At 55.8% G+C, this 15,971-nt stretch overlaps 6 protein-coding genes across 6 annotated transcripts; 3 read left to right on the plus strand and 3 right to left on the minus strand.

Annotated features, from left to right (window-relative positions):
• Window positions 1-326: 326 nt before the first annotated feature.
• On the minus strand, window positions 327-4,040 carry GUITHDRAFT_111103 (hypothetical protein; the record flags this gene model as incomplete). The annotated part of the gene is made up of 2 exons (XM_005829980.1): window positions 327-3,566; window positions 3,618-4,040. 2 exons carry the CDS (start codon window positions 4,038-4,040, stop codon window positions 327-329), a joined length of 3,663 nt encoding a protein of 1,220 aa, XP_005830037.1.
• Window positions 4,041-5,391: 1,351 nt separating this feature from the next.
• On the plus strand, window positions 5,392-6,153 carry GUITHDRAFT_111104 (hypothetical protein; the record flags this gene model as incomplete). The annotated part of the gene is made up of 1 exon (XM_005829981.1): window positions 5,392-6,153. One exon carries the CDS (start codon window positions 5,392-5,394, stop codon window positions 6,151-6,153), a length of 762 nt encoding a protein of 253 aa, XP_005830038.1.
• A 170-nt stretch (window positions 6,154-6,323) lies between these two features.
• On the minus strand, window positions 6,324-9,467 carry GUITHDRAFT_140903 (hypothetical protein; the record flags this gene model as incomplete). Its single annotated transcript, XM_005829982.1, has 1 exon — window positions 6,324-9,467. The coding sequence occupies one exon, from the start codon at window positions 9,465-9,467 to the stop codon at window positions 6,324-6,326; it is 3,144 nt and encodes a 1,047-aa protein (XP_005830039.1).
• A 754-nt stretch (window positions 9,468-10,221) lies between these two features.
• On the plus strand, window positions 10,222-10,912 carry GUITHDRAFT_153431 (hypothetical protein). The gene is made up of 2 exons (XM_005829983.1): window positions 10,222-10,332; window positions 10,408-10,912. Exons 1-2 carry the CDS (start codon window positions 10,246-10,248, stop codon window positions 10,888-10,890), a joined length of 570 nt encoding a protein of 189 aa, XP_005830040.1. The 5' UTR covers window positions 10,222-10,245; the 3' UTR covers window positions 10,891-10,912.
• A 52-nt stretch (window positions 10,913-10,964) lies between these two features.
• On the minus strand, window positions 10,965-11,281 carry GUITHDRAFT_61154 (hypothetical protein; the record flags this gene model as incomplete). Its single annotated transcript, XM_005829984.1, has 3 exons — window positions 10,965-11,034; window positions 11,084-11,148; window positions 11,198-11,281. Coding segments are annotated over 3 exons (219 nt in total), but the record flags the coding sequence as incomplete, so codon positions are not given.
• Window positions 11,282-12,816: 1,535 nt separating this feature from the next.
• On the plus strand, window positions 12,817-15,476 carry GUITHDRAFT_140906 (hypothetical protein; the record flags this gene model as incomplete). The annotated part of the gene is made up of 12 exons (XM_005829985.1): window positions 12,817-13,590; window positions 13,638-13,784; window positions 13,828-13,878; window positions 13,954-14,017; window positions 14,098-14,210; window positions 14,324-14,373; window positions 14,435-14,508; window positions 14,612-14,662; window positions 14,866-14,951; window positions 15,165-15,221; window positions 15,268-15,348; window positions 15,399-15,476. The coding sequence occupies 12 exons, from the start codon at window positions 12,817-12,819 to the stop codon at window positions 15,474-15,476; spliced, it is 1,626 nt and encodes a 541-aa protein (XP_005830042.1).
• Between the last annotated feature and the right edge of the window lie 495 nt (window positions 15,477-15,971).

A 15,971-nucleotide genomic window follows, 5' to 3' on the forward strand; every position in this document is an offset into this window, starting at 1 on the left:
TATGTAATCCCTCCCACACTCCCTCGCTTCCTCCCTCTTCCTCCCCGCCCCTCCATCTCTCCCTCCCTCCCAACCGTGCTTGAACGAGGAGACGAGGAGGAGGGGGGGCATGGCGACGTGGCGATCAATTTGTCTCAGCTCAAGATCACCGTGAAGGGCATTGGCTGTAATTTCGAGCCATGTTTCTGCCTTTAACTTTGAGATAAGCCCAAGGGCGTTTCCAGGATGGCAGGAGATCATCTGTAAACATCAATCGACTTTATTGAACTGACATCTTCAATCACTCTATATACAATGAACATCAACATGTCTGACCACCTCCTTGCCTACTCCCCGATACTGTTTCGAAATCTCACGTACCTCTTGTGCCCATCCATCGACTTGAGCGCATGAAACTCCTTCAGGATCAGCCTGAGCTCGCACACGTGCCCCTCTACCCCCTTCCTCCTCGTCTCCTCGTTCACCACCCGCACGTTGATCGCCACGTCCCGATACCCCCCCGACAGCCTCGAGTCGTACGCCTCGTCCAGCCTGTTCTTGATCCTCACCACCTCCAGCTCCGGATCCTCCAGCACTGCCCTCACGCCCTCCGTCAGCTCCTCTACCCCCGTGAACACAAGGCTCTGCCGCACCACGTCCGTGAGGCAGTAGACCTGGTAGCTGTACGACCGCACGACCTTCTCGATGGCCCTCGACGCGCTCTTGATGCTCGCCCACCTCACCCGCCTCTCCATCGATCTATCCGCTACCGCCTCCCGCCAGCGCACGTACGAGGGCCCCTCTCTACCCTCCCATGCTGGCAAGTAGCCGTCGACGGTCTCGGCGAGCGACTGGACCTTGAGGAGGAAGGTGGGGTCGAGGAGGACCGCCTGCGCGTAGAGCTGGTCCAGGGACTCGACCCTCATGACAGGGTTGGCCTTGCCCGGTCCAGTCCATGAGGGCACGCACAGGAGGGAAAGGTCGAAGATGCTGGGCTTGCTGTTCTCGCAGTCGACGTCTCGAGAGCTCCACTGCTCGGCTCTTCCAGCAGGATGGAGGCTGCAGATGTCGGCGAGCCTGGTCAGCTGCGGCTTACTGTCATCCTGCTCGAGCAGCAGGGCCCAGCACTGGTCGTACTTGACCTGCTCCTCCTTGACGTAGCTCATGGCCCTGCGAAACTGAAGCTTCCGTGATACCTGGAAGTAGAGCCACACGGAGAGCAGCACATATGCTGTAAAGGGAATGTAGTCCATGCTGAAGGACTTGGAGCTGCGGAACCAGTCCATGTCAACGGCTGTTGCTCCAATGCTTATGAAAATAATGTAAACGGGCAGCACGTGCAGTGTGTACTTCTCCCGGAACTGCAGGATGAGGCCGTAACTGAGGTCTGCGATGCCAAACAAGAAGTCATGGGCGCTCAAGGGGTCTCGCAAGCTCAGAGGCATCGACGTGGCCAGCTCCATCAAGCCGACAACATGAAAGCAGGAAGCAGCGAAAGTCTTTGCGACGAATGAGTTGCGCATAAGAGCAAAAAATACCGCCAGGAAGCAGAAAGAACTTGGCAAGACGTAGTTTACGTATCGCAAGGTACTCCGCCATGTCTGCCTCAGCTCGAAACGGATGCTCGTGCCCCTGGCCAGCTCTGGAGAGGCGTCGCAAAGCTGCAGCCCCGGCCAGTCGCTGCATGAGAAGGAGGAGACTTCCACCCATGACGCGTTCCCTGCCTTGGTCGCTTGCTCCCATCGCTCCAGCACGAGCTCCTGAGGGTCGTACTGCGCCTGCTCCGGATCTGCAGCGATCTCTAGCTGCCAGCCGTTGACCACGACGGACTCATTGAAGGTGAAGTAGAGGGAAGCATTGTCCACGGACACTGATGAGGGATGGAAGCGCGAGCAGGCGTCTCTGACCAGCGCGAAAGAGCTCTTGTACAGCTCTGCTCGCGCACCCACTGATCGGTCTCGAACCCGCCTCAGCTCCAGGCGATACAGGGTCGAGCTCATGGCGCCGTTTGTGAAGGTGGCGTGCGCTTTCGCCCCAGCAAACACGAAGTAGCCGTAGGCGACACCTACCATGAAGAGAATGGCCTGGAAGAAATGCTTGTTCACAGCGTTGGTGAGAGGGGTGGACGAGAACATGATGGTGGAAGTCGCTACTTCGTCAAGGCCGTGCGCTGCTCTCTCAAGGTGCTCGTCAAGCACGTTTCCTCGATGATGGCTTCTGACTCTCGCGAGCGTGACTTCAGACCTGTCTCCCTCCTCGTCCTTGCACGAGGATAGGGAGGAGGTAAAGTCGCTCGGCGACATCGAAGCTCCGCCGCTGCGCAGGCTAGCAGGAACAAGCAAGCCCAGGCTCAGCTGTCTTGCAAGCATCCCCAGCACTTGCCAAGGCTTGAAGCAGTCCCTGCGGAATGAAAGAATCTGCTTATAGCTCTGGTACCTCAATGATGAGGTCGAATACACCAGCTGGTGCATGGGCATGACTGCAAGCCTGAGCTCGCACACGTGCCCCTCTACCCCCTTCCTCCTCGTCTCCTCGTTCACCACCCGCACGTTGATCGCCACGTCCCGATACCCCCCCGACAGCCTCGAGTCGTACGCCTCGTCCAGCCTGTTCTTGATCCTCACCACCTCCAGCTCCGGGTCCTCCAGCACTGCCCTCACGCCCTCCGTCAGCTCCTCTACCCCCGTGAACACAAGGCTCTGCCGCACCACGTCCGTGAGGTCTGAGAGTCTGCCGTGGCATAGCAGCTGGACCTTCTCGATGGCCCTCGACGCGCTCTTGATGCTCGCCCACCTCACCCGCCTCTCCATCGATCTATCTGCTACCGCCTCCCGCCAGCGCACGTACGAGGGCCCCTCTCTACCCTCCCATGCTGGCAAGTAGCCGTCGACGGTCTCGGCGAGCGACTGGACCTTGAGGAGGAAGATGGGGTCGAGGAGGACCGCCTGCGCGTAGAGCTGGTCCAGGGACGCCGCACATGCCTGGTGTGTCTGCCGCCCTGTAGCAGAGCGCGGCTCCTCCGCCTCTATCTCCTCTGGGCTCTGGCTTGAGTCCTCGGTGCTTACGACCACTATCGGCTCCCGGCACCTGCCATCCAGCTCTGCATACGCCGTAGCTCGCTTCACCACGCGGCTCAAGGTTTCTATCGCCGAGCTTGTCCGCATCTCCTCCCATCGCTCCTCCAACCCGCAAGCAGCCTCCTTCCGGGCCTCCTGCAGTGCCTGCAGCCGCAGCCGCTCTCGCATCAAGAGGAAAGCCGCCCCGGCCCCAAGCATCCCAACACTCGGGTACCGCCACCCTCCCGCGGCGAGCCCCGTCCCAGTTCTGATGGCGCCCGACAGCGCGACGAGCTCGACGGCGTAAGGCTCGATGTAGGCTACCGGCACAGGGAAGACAAGGAGGTCCTGCACTGAGCTCTCAGCCCGCCCGCCCTCCCATGCGTCCCCCCGCCCACTGACCGTCAGGACGAAGACGATGAAGCTGTAGCTCGGGGTGTTGAGCCCGGTCCGGCCGGCGCCTTGACTCATCATCCTCACGAAGATGAGGAGGTTGAGGATCGCGTCGAGTACACCGTAGGCTATGACCACCTGCTTGCATCTTTCACGTCTCTCACTCATGCAACATGAGCATCATCATACCAGCTTGGCAACTTCAATCTGACGCCTCGACGCAAGCAAAACCACGACTACACAGATCACCCCGGATATGAAGTTGGTGGCGATCTCGAGAGGCATCTCCCATGAGCAAGCAAGAAACTGGCTCCTGGCATACGCCTCGGTGGAGTACTCCCGCACCCGCTTCCCTCCTATCACAAGCGAGAAGTAGCCTGCCTCCTGCACCCAGCGCATCTTGACCGCGCAAAGCGCTATCCATGCTCCGCTCAAGAGTGCGAGTGCCACCTGCGCTGGAGGCCAGGCAAGAAGAGCAGACAGAGGCTCGTAGGAGAAGAAGATGACGCTGGGCTTTGACCTGTAGATGACTCGTTGCTCCACACAACGTTGAAGACGGTCTCCCTGGGAGTGGGAGTAGAAGCGAGCGAACTCTAAGGAGGAGTCATGCATGTCACGAGCAAGCGGCCTGAAGGTGGAGGGAGAGAGACATGGCTCATTTTCGTTCATTTCCCTCCCTTGTCGCTACGTGGCAGCAGCTGCTCATCGCCGTCTTGAAGCCGCTGCATTTTCTTTCCCCATAGATCCAATGGATTTTTTGTACACCTCGGAGATCCTTTTGTTTGGGGTTCACGATGAAAATCTTCCGGTAAATTTGGTTACTTTCATTCACCATTTGCAAGTTGTATTGGATTTTGTTGAATTTGAAATTTGCAGGCTTCGGAACTCGGCGATTTTCGGACTCCTAAAAGGGCCACAGGCTGCGAATGCTTTCAGCTACTGGCATCGGCGACCCGGCGGCCCGGAGCCGGGGCCCGGCGATCATGCCGAATCTCTGAGGCCTCAGGCTACAGGGACCTAAACGGTCACGTCACTGGTCCCCGCCGGTTACTATGAACCTGCGAAATGACACAAAGAAGCTTGAGACGGCGATGAGCGGCTGATGTCAGAGGAATAACCCGAAAATCGGAGCGGCTCCTCGAACAGTGGGAGGGAGGGCGGACTGAGAGCTTGCAGGACGAGCCTTACGACGTCGAGCTCAGGCGCCATCAGAAACCCGAGTGTTGGGATGCTTGGGGCCGGGGCGGCTTTCCTCTTGATGCGAGAGCGGCTGCGGCTGCAGGCACTGCAGAAGCGAGCGAACTCTAAGGAGGAGTCATGCATGTCACGAGCAAGCAGCCTGAAGGTGGAGGGAGAGAGACACGGCTCATTTTCGTTCATTTCCCTCCCTTGTCGCTACGTGGCAGCAGCTGCTCATCGCCGTCTTGAAGCCGGTGGGTCCGAGTCGCTGCATTTTCTTTCCCCATAGATCCAATGGATTTTTTGTACACCTCGGAGATCCTTTTGTTTGGGGTTCACGATGAAAATCTTCCGGTAAATTTGGTCACTTTCATTCACCATTTGCAAGTTGTATTGGATTTTGTTGAATTTGAAATTTGCAGGCTTCGGAACTCGGCGATTTTCGGAACCTAAAAGGGCCACAGGCTGTTGTCAACTTCGAATGCTTTCAGGCTACTGGCATCGGCGACCCGGCGGCCCGGAGCCGGGGCCCGGCGATCATGCCGAATCTCTGAGGCCTCAGGCTACAGGGACCTAACTTGAACGGTCACGTCACTGGTCCCCGCCGGTTACTATGAACCTGCGAAATGACACAGAGAAGCTTGAGACGGCGATGAGCGGCTGATGTCAGAGGAATAACCCGAAAATCGGAGGCTCCTCGAATGGGAGGGAGGGCGGACTGAAAGCTTGCAGGACGAGCCTTACGACGTCGAGCTCAGGCGCCATCAGAAACCCGAGTGTTGGGATGTTTGGGGCCGGGGCGGCTTTCCTCTTGATGCGAGAGCGGCTGCGGCTGCAGGCACTGCAGGAGGCCCGGAAGGAGGCTGCTTGCGGGTTGGAGGAGCGATGGGAGGAGATGCGGACAAGCTCGGCGATAGAAACCTTGAGCCGCGTGGTGAAGCGAGCTACGGCGTACGCAGAGCTGGATGGCAGGTGCCGGGGGCCGATAGTGGTCGTAAGCACCGAGGACTCAAGCCAGAGCCCAGAGGAGATAGAGCCGGAGGAGCCGCGCTCTGCTACAGGGCGGCAGACACACCAGGCATGTGCGGCGTCCCTGGACCAGCTCTACGCGCAGGCGGTCCTCCTCGACCCCATCTTCCTCCTCAAGGTCCAGTCGCTCGCCGAGACCGTCGACGGCTACTTGCCAGCATGGGAGGGTAGAGAGGGGCCCTCGTACGTGCGCTGGCGGGAGGCGGTAGCGGATAGATCGATGGAGAGGCGGGTGAGGTGGGCGAGCATCAAGAGCGCGTCGAGGGCCATCGAGAAGGTCCAGCTGCTATGCCACGGCAGACTCTCAGACCTCACGGACGTGGTGCGGCAGAGCCTTGTGTTCACGGGGGTAGAGGAGCTGACGGAGTCGGGACGTGGCGATCAACGTGCGGGTGGTGAACGAGGAGACGAGGAGGAGGGGGGTAGAGGGGCACGTGTGCGAGCTCAGGCTGATCCTGAACCGCGGGCAACGGCTGACAGGGATGGCTGTTGGGATGGGGCGACTAGCGACTTGTGATATGCAGTGGATGGGGCGACTGTTGGAGGTTCAAGAGTGAGGGGTCTCGATGGCGTCCAGCCCTAGCTGGCACAAGAGTTTGAGAGGAGGAGATTCGGTCGAGGGGATCAAGGCTATATTACACAAGAGCTGTACAGGGAGGACGTCAGGACTTCAAGTCGTTGTGCACGTCACGCGTTGGCGAGGTCCTCGTGCGATTCACTGGCAGGATGGCCGAAGACAGACTCGTAGCTAGGAGCTGACGGCACACAGTCAGCCGGCGGCAGAGCTGACGTTGCCCCCCGCCGTGAGGAAGGAGTGTCCGATCGATGCCAGCATCTCTTGCGAGCTGCGACGAAGCAGCAGAACAGCAAGCTCGATCCTGCCAGCGTAGGCACCAGTACGACGACGAGGAAGTTGGAGGGGCCGGACGGTTCGAGGGCCTGCGGAGCCGCGAACGTCTTTATGAGTTGAAAGGACAAAGTGCCCATGGAGATCAGAGATACTCCCATGGAATGAAGCGTCGGGTTGTGAGCGATCTTGTCCGCCAGTGACGCGCTTGTCGTCGCCATCGCTTTCTCCTTGTTTGACACTGACGTCACGACTGTCGAGAGGATGTCGACTTGAGCGGCTGCACGTCTTGACTGAGAGCTGCTTGCAGTGCTTGTGATGGAGGTGGAGGAGTCTTGTTGCAGGCCCATGGACGTCAGCACGGCTTCTTGGAACGCTTCTTTCACCGGCCCCTGGTACTCCGACACTGCCAGTCCGGATACCTTGCAGTGAAACCACACCTTCAAGCGCTCGCCGCTGAACAGGACGGGGAGCGGCGTGGTTAGAGGGGCCCAAGTCGTGGGAGGCGGAGGCGAGGAGGCGACAGTGGAGGTAACAAGGCCGGAGGTTGGAGGAGCCTGAAGAGTAAACTGATTTGACTCGTCAATGATGTTGCACTCAAAGTTCAGTCCGAGCGGTTTGCTCTGATACCGCAGGGTGCCAGGGGAAGCGAGCACGGAGATACAAGGCTCTATCTCCAACGCTAGGACCTCGTCCGATGCTGACGTCACGTACACGGTCCAACCGTCTGGACTCAGCACGGGGAGCATGTGCGCGGATGTCTTGCCGCTGCTCCAATGCCACACGCCCTCACCAGAGGACGCGAGAAGAGCAGAAACAGAGCCGTCAGAGGACCAGACGAAGAGAAATTGCCCGCGAGGACCCACAACCGGCCGGGTGAGAAGAAAAGCGCCAAAGTCCTGCGACCAGATGGTTGCGCCAGAGGAGGCGTTGAGGGTCAGGATACGCTTGTCACTGCATGCTGCATGCAGCAAGTCTTGCTGAGGGTTCGCCGTAAGTGCAGAACAGAAGCTTGTTCCCGTAGAGACCGTCCAGACTTGTGCCCCTCCAGACGTCTGCTGGGCGTGGAGGCTCTTGTCCGTTGCAAAGAAGACGAGCTGAGCGTTGGAGCTCACACAGGGAGGAGAGAGAGCTTGCTGGCCTCTCTGGACCGACCATGACAGAGAGGCTGAAGAAGCATTGTAGTTGTAGACGAGCAACCTCGATGCGCTCGTGATGTAGAGCTTGTCGCCAGATTCTAAAAAGCTTGCGGAGGAAGTGACATCAAAATGAACACTCCACTTCAACCTGCCACTGTTTGCGTCCAGCGCCAGCAGGCTCGGAGAGCCATCTGTCAGCACGTAAACGCTGCTGCCATCGTAACTCACGTATGGGGCTGAGGACCAGGAGGTCCCAGGAGAGTAAGACCACAGCTCTTGTCCGGTCACGCTGTCTCTCGCACGAATGCTCGTTTCATCCTGTTGTTCCGACGAGGAGGAGGGGGTCCCAAGGCCCACGACCATGACTCGTCCGTCTGGAGTGAGAGCAGGAGCCGTCAGAGTCTCGCTGTCAAAATCGAAAGTTCGAAGCAAGCTCCCCGTCTGAGTGCTGAACACCTTCACCTCCGACCCCGACGACGAGTAGCCTAAGTTGCCGTCATTGCTGATCACGACAGGGAAGACTGACGCCGACTGGAATGACCACAGCTGCATCATGTGGAGAGAAGAACAGGAGGGCTGTGAAAACGCGTTGAGGTACCAGTCAACCAGGCGGAATCGAGTCTCGAGAGCCAAGACAGAAGAGCCTTGCGCCACGAACAGGTAGGAGCTGCTGGGGTCGAGAGCGAGGCTGATGGGACCGAGAGCTTTCTCAGCTGTGGTATACTTCCATACCGATGCTCCGTTGAGAGCTGAGAAGGAGTGGATTTCGTTGCTTGCAGTGCCCACAAACACAAGCGAAGCATCAGCACTCACAGCCAGGCTTGACATCGCAGAGAGCAACTGCCTTGAGCCCCATGCTTCCGATCCGTCAGAGGAGTCCAGTGCCAACAACATGCCGCTCTCGATCCCCACGTACAGCCGCCCTGCTCCAGGATCGTCAGCCAACAAGAAGGAGGTTGCTGCGTGCTTCCATTGCCATAGCAGATATCCCGTAAGTGTGTTGATCGCCATGACCCCCTCACTCTGAGAGCACATGAAAACTCGACTGCCATCTGCACTCACAGCAGGCCAGGAAGCGAATGTTCCTTGCATCTTAAAGCGCCACAAGACGGAGCCTGTGCTCGCGTTCAAAGCTCTCAAAGTCGAGTCGCTGTAGCCCACAAACAGTCTGCTGCCATCTGTACTTAATGCAAGCAAGAACGGTACTGGATCTTCACGTGCAGCTGCTGCTGACCATAGCGTCACACCATTCGAGGGGTTGAGAGCGAGGACGACACCGTCTGACGTGCCCACGAAAACACTTCGACCGCTGGTGCTCACGACGACTCTCGATGAGACTGGCGTCTGCAAGGAGCGAACCCAAACCTGAGCCCCTGTGATGGCATCGAGAGCGTGAAGACTTTGACCAGATGCGACATAAACTTTGTTGTCTGCTCGACTTGTAGCTGGAGAGGTGGAAAACTGCTGTTGGGATTGGTAGGACCAGCCCTTAATCCCCGTCGCTGCATCGAGAGAGTACACCTGTCGGTCATCGGACACTACGTAGACCCTCGTCCCGTCGGCACTCACAGCCGGGGCATGCTCTATGTTCCCTCCCGTCGTATTTCTCCACACCTCCGATCCCACTTTCGGGTCCAGCTGTACCCTCGAGGACGCGTCAGCGAGCCATGCTGCGAGCTGGCCACACGGCGCATGAGAGACGAAGTTGGTCGGGCAGCAGCTGCTGCAGCCGTCGGTCTTGTTGTCCAGGAATCTCCCAGGAGGGCACGAGGAGCCCTCACTGTCTGCTCCTGACATGCGCGCGCATGCCACCAGCACCAGTGCCGCCAGTATCCTGGCCGCCATTGCCAGCTGCCAAGGGTGAACAGATTTACTCAAGTGGGAGCAAAGACCAGTAGGAGAGTGATAGACCAAACAAACTCGCCCCAGAGTATTATTTGGTCAAGACGAGAGACAGCGCTATCCTCCTGCAAGTTTCGATGATTTCAACGGTATGAACCCAAATGCATTTATTAGTTTAGCTAGGGACTTCGTTGATTTTACTGAAATATGAGCATGGAGGCTGAGCAGAGGGTCAAGAATGTGTTAGGGAGGTAGCAACTTGCAACAGTGAAGGATGAGGAGAGGATTGACTCTGATGAAGAGGGTGGATGTTCGACTTTTCTACTTGTTGTCAGTTGTTGCTTTTGTTTATCAAGTCATCTTCTTCGCTCGAAGCTCTCAGACAGTCTCTTTCTCTGGCTCTGCTGCTCGAGGACACAGTTCAGGAGGCAAGGCTGCAGTGAAGGATGCTTGCGGGCCCGATGGTGAGCTCGCTACCTGCAGCTCCTCTGCAGAGCTGAGCATCTGCGTTCCCCGAGGAAAAGACAAGTCGAGCGAGGATGCCCGAAACAGAGATTGCATGACTGCATGTTACGACGTAGAACAAGTCACGGCTGAGGTGCGTCGAGGAAGAGGGCAGGTGCTTGAGATCGGGTACGGTCTTGGAGGATGCTCTCTTCTTTCAGGGCTTGCAGGCCATCGGATCTTGGCTGTGAAGCCTGACGTGCAGGAGTATCACTTGATGAAGAAGTCAGTCGCGCTCAACAACATCACTTCTCTCGTGCACGTTGTGCATGCAGAGATGGCTGTCTTTGGTGACGCAGGAGGAGGACGAGAAGAGACGGGAAACATGGACGTTGCTAGTCTGTTCGAGGAGCATTCCGATGAGGTGCGATTAGTCAGCTTCTTTGAACCCCTCCCTCCTCCTTCTCCACATCCCTGACCATGTTTTCCTTATTTTCAGCATCGTCACAGTCAGGAGCAGGCGAAGCTAGTCGGGATGAGGCCGCTGCTGTCTTGGTTCCATGAGCACGGGGGGCTCCAGCTCCTGCAGCTCTCCTACCGAGGTTTGGAGGTTGGCCTCTTGCGATCAGCTGCGCTGCAGATTCAGCCGCATCGCATCCCATACATCCTCTTCGAGTTCGACCCAACCAAGCTTCTGCAGAGGCAGCACGACCCTGAGGAGCTGCTAGAGTTTCTTCACGCCAAGGGATACAGGCTCTTGTCCCTAGCGGAGGATACAGACGTTGAGCCGGAGGATTTCAATCAGTTCTCGAGAGAGGTCGGCAATTCCTCCACGTTTCTCCTTGCACACAAGTCGGAGATCAAGAGGCCTCGTCAGCGCACGGATCTAGAGGCATATTCTCATCTGATGTACATCCTGTCTTGTACAGTGGCGATCGTCTTCGGACTGATGGGGTTTGTCTTGTCAATGTTGCATATTTGAATAAGAGATCTACAGTTTTTGTACTGCGATACATCAGAACTTTATTTGCGTATATACTGTCGCCTCAACTAGCAGATGCTTTCTTTACAGATCGGGCACATTTTGTTCGAGAGCAACCACCGGTCAACGCACACACTGTGAAACCTGCACAGAAAATTTCATATTAGGTTGAGACAAGCAGTCCAAAATCAACCTGTGGAGGCAAGGCAGCTTCCGGAGCTTTTCTCCGACGTCGTATTCACAAAGACAAATACAGCACTTCACAAAAATGTTCAGGCAGTGCCACAACAACTAACAAACCGATCACCTCCGTTGCTTCTTCCCCTGAGCCCTTTCCTGTAGCCGGCTCGAACCTCTCGAACGGCAACCTGGATATCTGACCTTCCGAGGCTCCACGAGAGACCGACCCGAGAGCTTCTTGGAGGGCGAGCATGTCCTCGTACGTCATCTCGTCGTTGACTAGGCGATGAAGGATCGATCGGTCCAGCAAAGGCGCCTGAGATTCCGGAGCTGCTTCAGTTCGCGCACGACCAGGATGGCTGACACGAGATGCTTCCGCAAGCCTTTCACGCGCAGAGGCCCTCGAGATGTACACGGGTGTGTCCCCATCAGGTGATATCGCCGCCCGCCGCGAGCACCTGTCCCTCTGCTGCAGGAACGCCAACTCTTGCTCCTGCAAGCTGTGAGCCAGAGCTTCGTCTGGAGTTCTCGCACGCGAGCGGGTGAGATTGGCATGTAGACCTTCACCATCAAACTCGTTGAAGTCGTCCAGCGGATACATGCGGAGATTGCGGAGAATCATCGAGGGCAAGCCTAACATCCACTCGGCCCCATCCCTTATGGCCCTTCTGACATGCCCCAGGGCGGCGTCTGGCGTACTTCGAGAGGCAGGGTCATCAGCCAGCGTGTTGGGTTTCAGTTTCGATGGAGCACGAGTGTACACTCTGTTTCTAGACATGCTGTTCCTCAGGAGAAGCCCCCGATAATTCTCCTCCATCTGAAGCCTTCGCGCGAGCTCCTCGTCGCCGCTGCAATCGTTCGACATCAATCCATCTGGATTCAAGGCTTCAGGTAATGGAGAAGAAAGAAGACACAAATCCAACATGTCAGCACACAAACTTACCACTGAAACCTGAAATACAATTGAGCTCGAATCGTGTATGCCGCAAGTCAATTCTCTGTTGCCTTTGCGAAACAACTTGTTGCTCGGGGCAAGAGGTACTCGAAAGGGTGTTGCCGCCTGAGAGCACAACAAACAAGAGACCAACATGGAAGTTCTTCACTCTGAAAACAGACTGATACCACATCCTTGCCTCCGTGCAAGCCCACTAAACCATCACTGCTGTGCCCTTGTTCACCAGCATGGTCGACGTTTTGTATCCCTCGTCTCACAGGTCTTACTCTTGTCTTCCCTCCTCCTGTCTTAACTAGTTCTCACTAACACACTGTTGTCCCCCCCCTACCACTTCTCTCTCCCTCTCCTCTCCTATCTCTCCCTCACTTTTTACGCTCCGCCATGCAGCATCTGCCCGCCCGCCATTCGAAACTTTGCAAGGGCTATGAGGGGATGAGGCCCCAATGGAGTTCCTGCTTGAGTGGGCTGAGGGGGGATGTGGGAACCAGGTTCCTGCAAACTTTGCAGCATGCCGGGACCAGGAAGCGGGAAGGAAATGAAGCAGTAGAGGCCGAGAAGGTGGCAAACGGGGAGAGTGAGAGGTCTGAGACGAGAGGGACTGGTGAAGTTAGGCCAAGAGGAGAGGAGAGGAGAGGAGAGGGGAGGGGAGGGGAGGGGAGGGGAGGGGAGGAGAGGAGAGAAGATTTCAGCGTTTGGAAACGCGTAGCGATGTTCACAGCACTTGCTTGATTTCCAACATCACAAGTACTCACCACTTCTTCCGTCTTACTCGCATAACTTGAAGGGTCGCCATGGCAAGCATGGGCAAGCAGGGCGTCTGGACAGAGTTCTGGAGCAAGAGGAAGAACAGACCATTTTACGTAAACGAGGTCACGGGTGAGAAGTGCTGGTCAATACCCGATGAAGACGAGGCGCCAGGGGCTGCCACGGATGCTCGACCGGAGGCTCCGAGAGAGAATGAGAGCCAGCAGGCATCTCCTGACCTAGAGAGATCGTCCGAGACCTCCAACGCAGACCATGACGCTCCTCATGCAGCTAGCGCTCCGGATGGAGGAGCAGGGAGCCAGCAGAATTCTGCATTTGAGATGGACGATGAGCATGCGCCGGCAGAAGACGAAGTGCTGGAAGAGCTGGGAATTCTTGCAAAAAGCCACGATGAGCTGGAGAAAAAGGTCATAAAGAAGCTGGAGGATGTCGTCAAACAAAAGGAAGCAGCGGAAAATCAGAAGCAAGTTGAGATGCAAACTCAAGTCATAGAGATGCTACAAGGCAACATCAAAAGACTTGAAGAAAAACTGGCAAACCCAGCGTATTCCTCAGAATTCCAGCAATCTGTGCTGAAGGAGCAGCTGGACGAAGTTCGAGAAAAGCTGAGAAAACAGACCCTTGCAGCCAAACAGGGCGAACAAGATGAAAGAGAGAAGAAGCAAGACAAAGCAAAAACAATGTTTGTCAAGGCTATCGAAAATGCAGAGACCGAAAGAGATAGGATGATTCGAACGGGAAAGCTGACTCCCTTTGCTGGGAAGGAGGGGGCGGAGAAAGTACGGCTGCAGCACTCGCAGGTAGAGCATGCTTCTTTCACTTGCATCTTGCTCACTGTCTCTCACAGATCAGCGACAACAAGAGCAGGGACAACATGAGGTTGAGCAACTCTGCACGAGTGGAAGAGAAAGGCAGCAAGAAACCCCGCCCTCAAGACGGATCCCGAGAGAGCAGGGGGAGAGGGGAGGACAGGGGAAGCAAAGTTCCACCCAAGGTGATGGCTTGTCGATCTCTCTGATCCGCTGATCACGTGGCAGCTGGAGAAGGAGGTGGAAAAGAAGAAGAAGAAGAAGGAGAGGACGAAGGCGGTGCGAGCCGTCTCGTCTTCCAGTGGAAGTAAGGAATTTTACTTTGCACTGCACGTGCGGTGACATGTCCGACAGCTGTGGACGATGGCAGTATCGAAGCATTTCACAGCCGGATCAGCGCTCTTCGAGAATCCTCGAGGTAGAGAATTTTGACGGTCGAGGGTGAGCTGCTGATAAGGTGGAGAAGCTCCAGGAAGCGGAAGAGGAGGAGCTCTGCAGAGGACTCGGACGAGGATTGGAACCCAGAAAGCAGTTCTGAAGAGTCAGACGAAGATGGAGAGTTGCCAGACTCTGATGTCGATGACTTTGGTGATTGGTCCGGGGAGCAGGAGGTTGGCATGCCGTCTTTGCTTCCCTCCCGCTAGTTTCTGCATTCTCCTTGATGCTCTTGTTGCCTCCCCCTTCTTCGTTCTATCGGTGATCTTCTGCTCCTGCTCTTCTACAGTTCGAGAGCTTTGAAGGAGGATACAAGATCCCGACACGCATCTACTCGAGGTGCTTACGACTTCTCCTAGACTTCTTCCAAGGCTTCTCAGCCCTTACAGTTGCCGATCAGATTGTTCGGCTACCAGCAGACAGGAGTGAAATGGCTGTGGGAACTTCACTGTCAAGAAGCAGGAGGAATCATCGGTCAATGTTCTCCTCCTCTCGTTCCCCTCCCCCTGCCTTCCATACTTCCCTACGATTCCCTCCTCCCTACCTTGTTTTATCAATGATGCTGATAGAGAAACAGGTGATGAGATGGGGTTGGGAAAGACCATCCAGATCATCGCCTTCTTAGCTGGTCAGAGAATTTTATTCCTGTTCCCCTTCTCACAACCTTCCTCTCGATCTCATCCTCTTAGTCTCTTCTTCCTCTGCCTAGAATAATCCAGCGTTCCTCTGCTCCTCTGCTCCTCTGCTCCTCTGCTCCTCTGCTCCTCTGCTCCTCTGCTCCTCTGCCTTCTGAGACCTCCTCGCCGCTTCTCTGATTTCCTCGTGCTCCAGGTCTGCATTTCAGTGGGGAACTAGGGGCAACGCTTCTGTTGGTTCCTGCAACCATCATGTCTCAGTGGGTGAGAGAATTCCACAAGGTAATGATCATGTTTTGTGCAAGGAACTGCCTGTATGAAGCTTGTGGTAGAGATACAACTGAATGGGTGTGAGATATGATGTGTGAAATGTGAGGTGTGAACGAGCATTTGACATCTGATAAAACGGTGTGGAGAACTAGATGTTGTTGACGATGACATCTCAACAATTTATGATCTCTTGCAATGAGGGCTGATCAAATCGTTTGCGATCAGTGGTATCCCCTTCTCCGAGTCGTATTGCTTCATGAGAGCGGGAGCAACAAACGCAAGGTGAGGACTCGGCATGCTCTTTGCTCCTCTCACGCGCTATCTGCAGCCTTCATTGCTGCTCAAGGAAGTGGTCGAAGATGGGGGCGTGTTGATTACAACCTACGATCAGATGAGAAAGCAGGCGGAGGTGAATGGATGGAGAAGGTCAAGTTTGAGATGGTCTGACGCGCCTGGCAGATGTTGCTTGCCCCCCAGTGGTCTTATGTTGTCTTGGACGAGGCAAGTGGAGATGACTGTTGGGCACGGAGGGGATGATAAAGCATGTGGAGATATAAGCCAAGGGGTGATGCCCATGTTGGCGGTAGTGCAGCAGGAAGAGGTGGTGGTGGTGATATTGAGGAGGAGAGAGAGGAGGAGGAGAAGGAGAAGGAGAGGGAAAACGAGAAGGAGAAGGAGAAGGAGGAGGAGAAGGAGAGTTGAGAATGGATTATAGGATGTTGATTATCGCAATGTGCTTATTTCTGATTTATCGACCATGACGTTGAAGTGCCTTAGGGGCATAAGATCAGAAATCCTGACGCTGAGGTCACGCAAGCTGTAAAATCTCTCAACACACCTCACAGGTTCGATTCATGTCATGATTCTTGTTTGTAGCGATATGTGCAATGGAGGATCATAACAAGTCTTTGATGCTGATGTTTGTTATGATGATGGAGATGATGATAATGATGATGATGATGATGATAATGATGATGATGATGATGAGATGGAGATGTTGACGGATGATGATGATGATGATGATGGAGATAG

The sequence above is a fragment of the Guillardia theta genome, assembly GCF_000315625.1.
Source record: "Guillardia theta CCMP2712 unplaced genomic scaffold GUITHscaffold_49, whole genome shotgun sequence".
NCBI classification, from domain to species: Eukaryota; class Cryptophyceae; order Pyrenomonadales; family Geminigeraceae; genus Guillardia; species Guillardia theta.

What these genes read in the sequence shown, in the direction of transcription:
- GUITHDRAFT_153431 (XM_005829983.1), top strand. Translation starts at nt 10,246, where the DNA reads ATGGCTGTCTTTGGTGACGCAGGAGGAGGACGAGAAGAGACGGGAAAC. An exon ending in TCGAGGAGCATTCCGATGAG is followed by an intron (nt 10,333 to 10,407) that starts GTGCGATTAGTC and finishes CCTTATTTTCAG; the next exon opens with CATCGTCACAGTCAGGAGCA.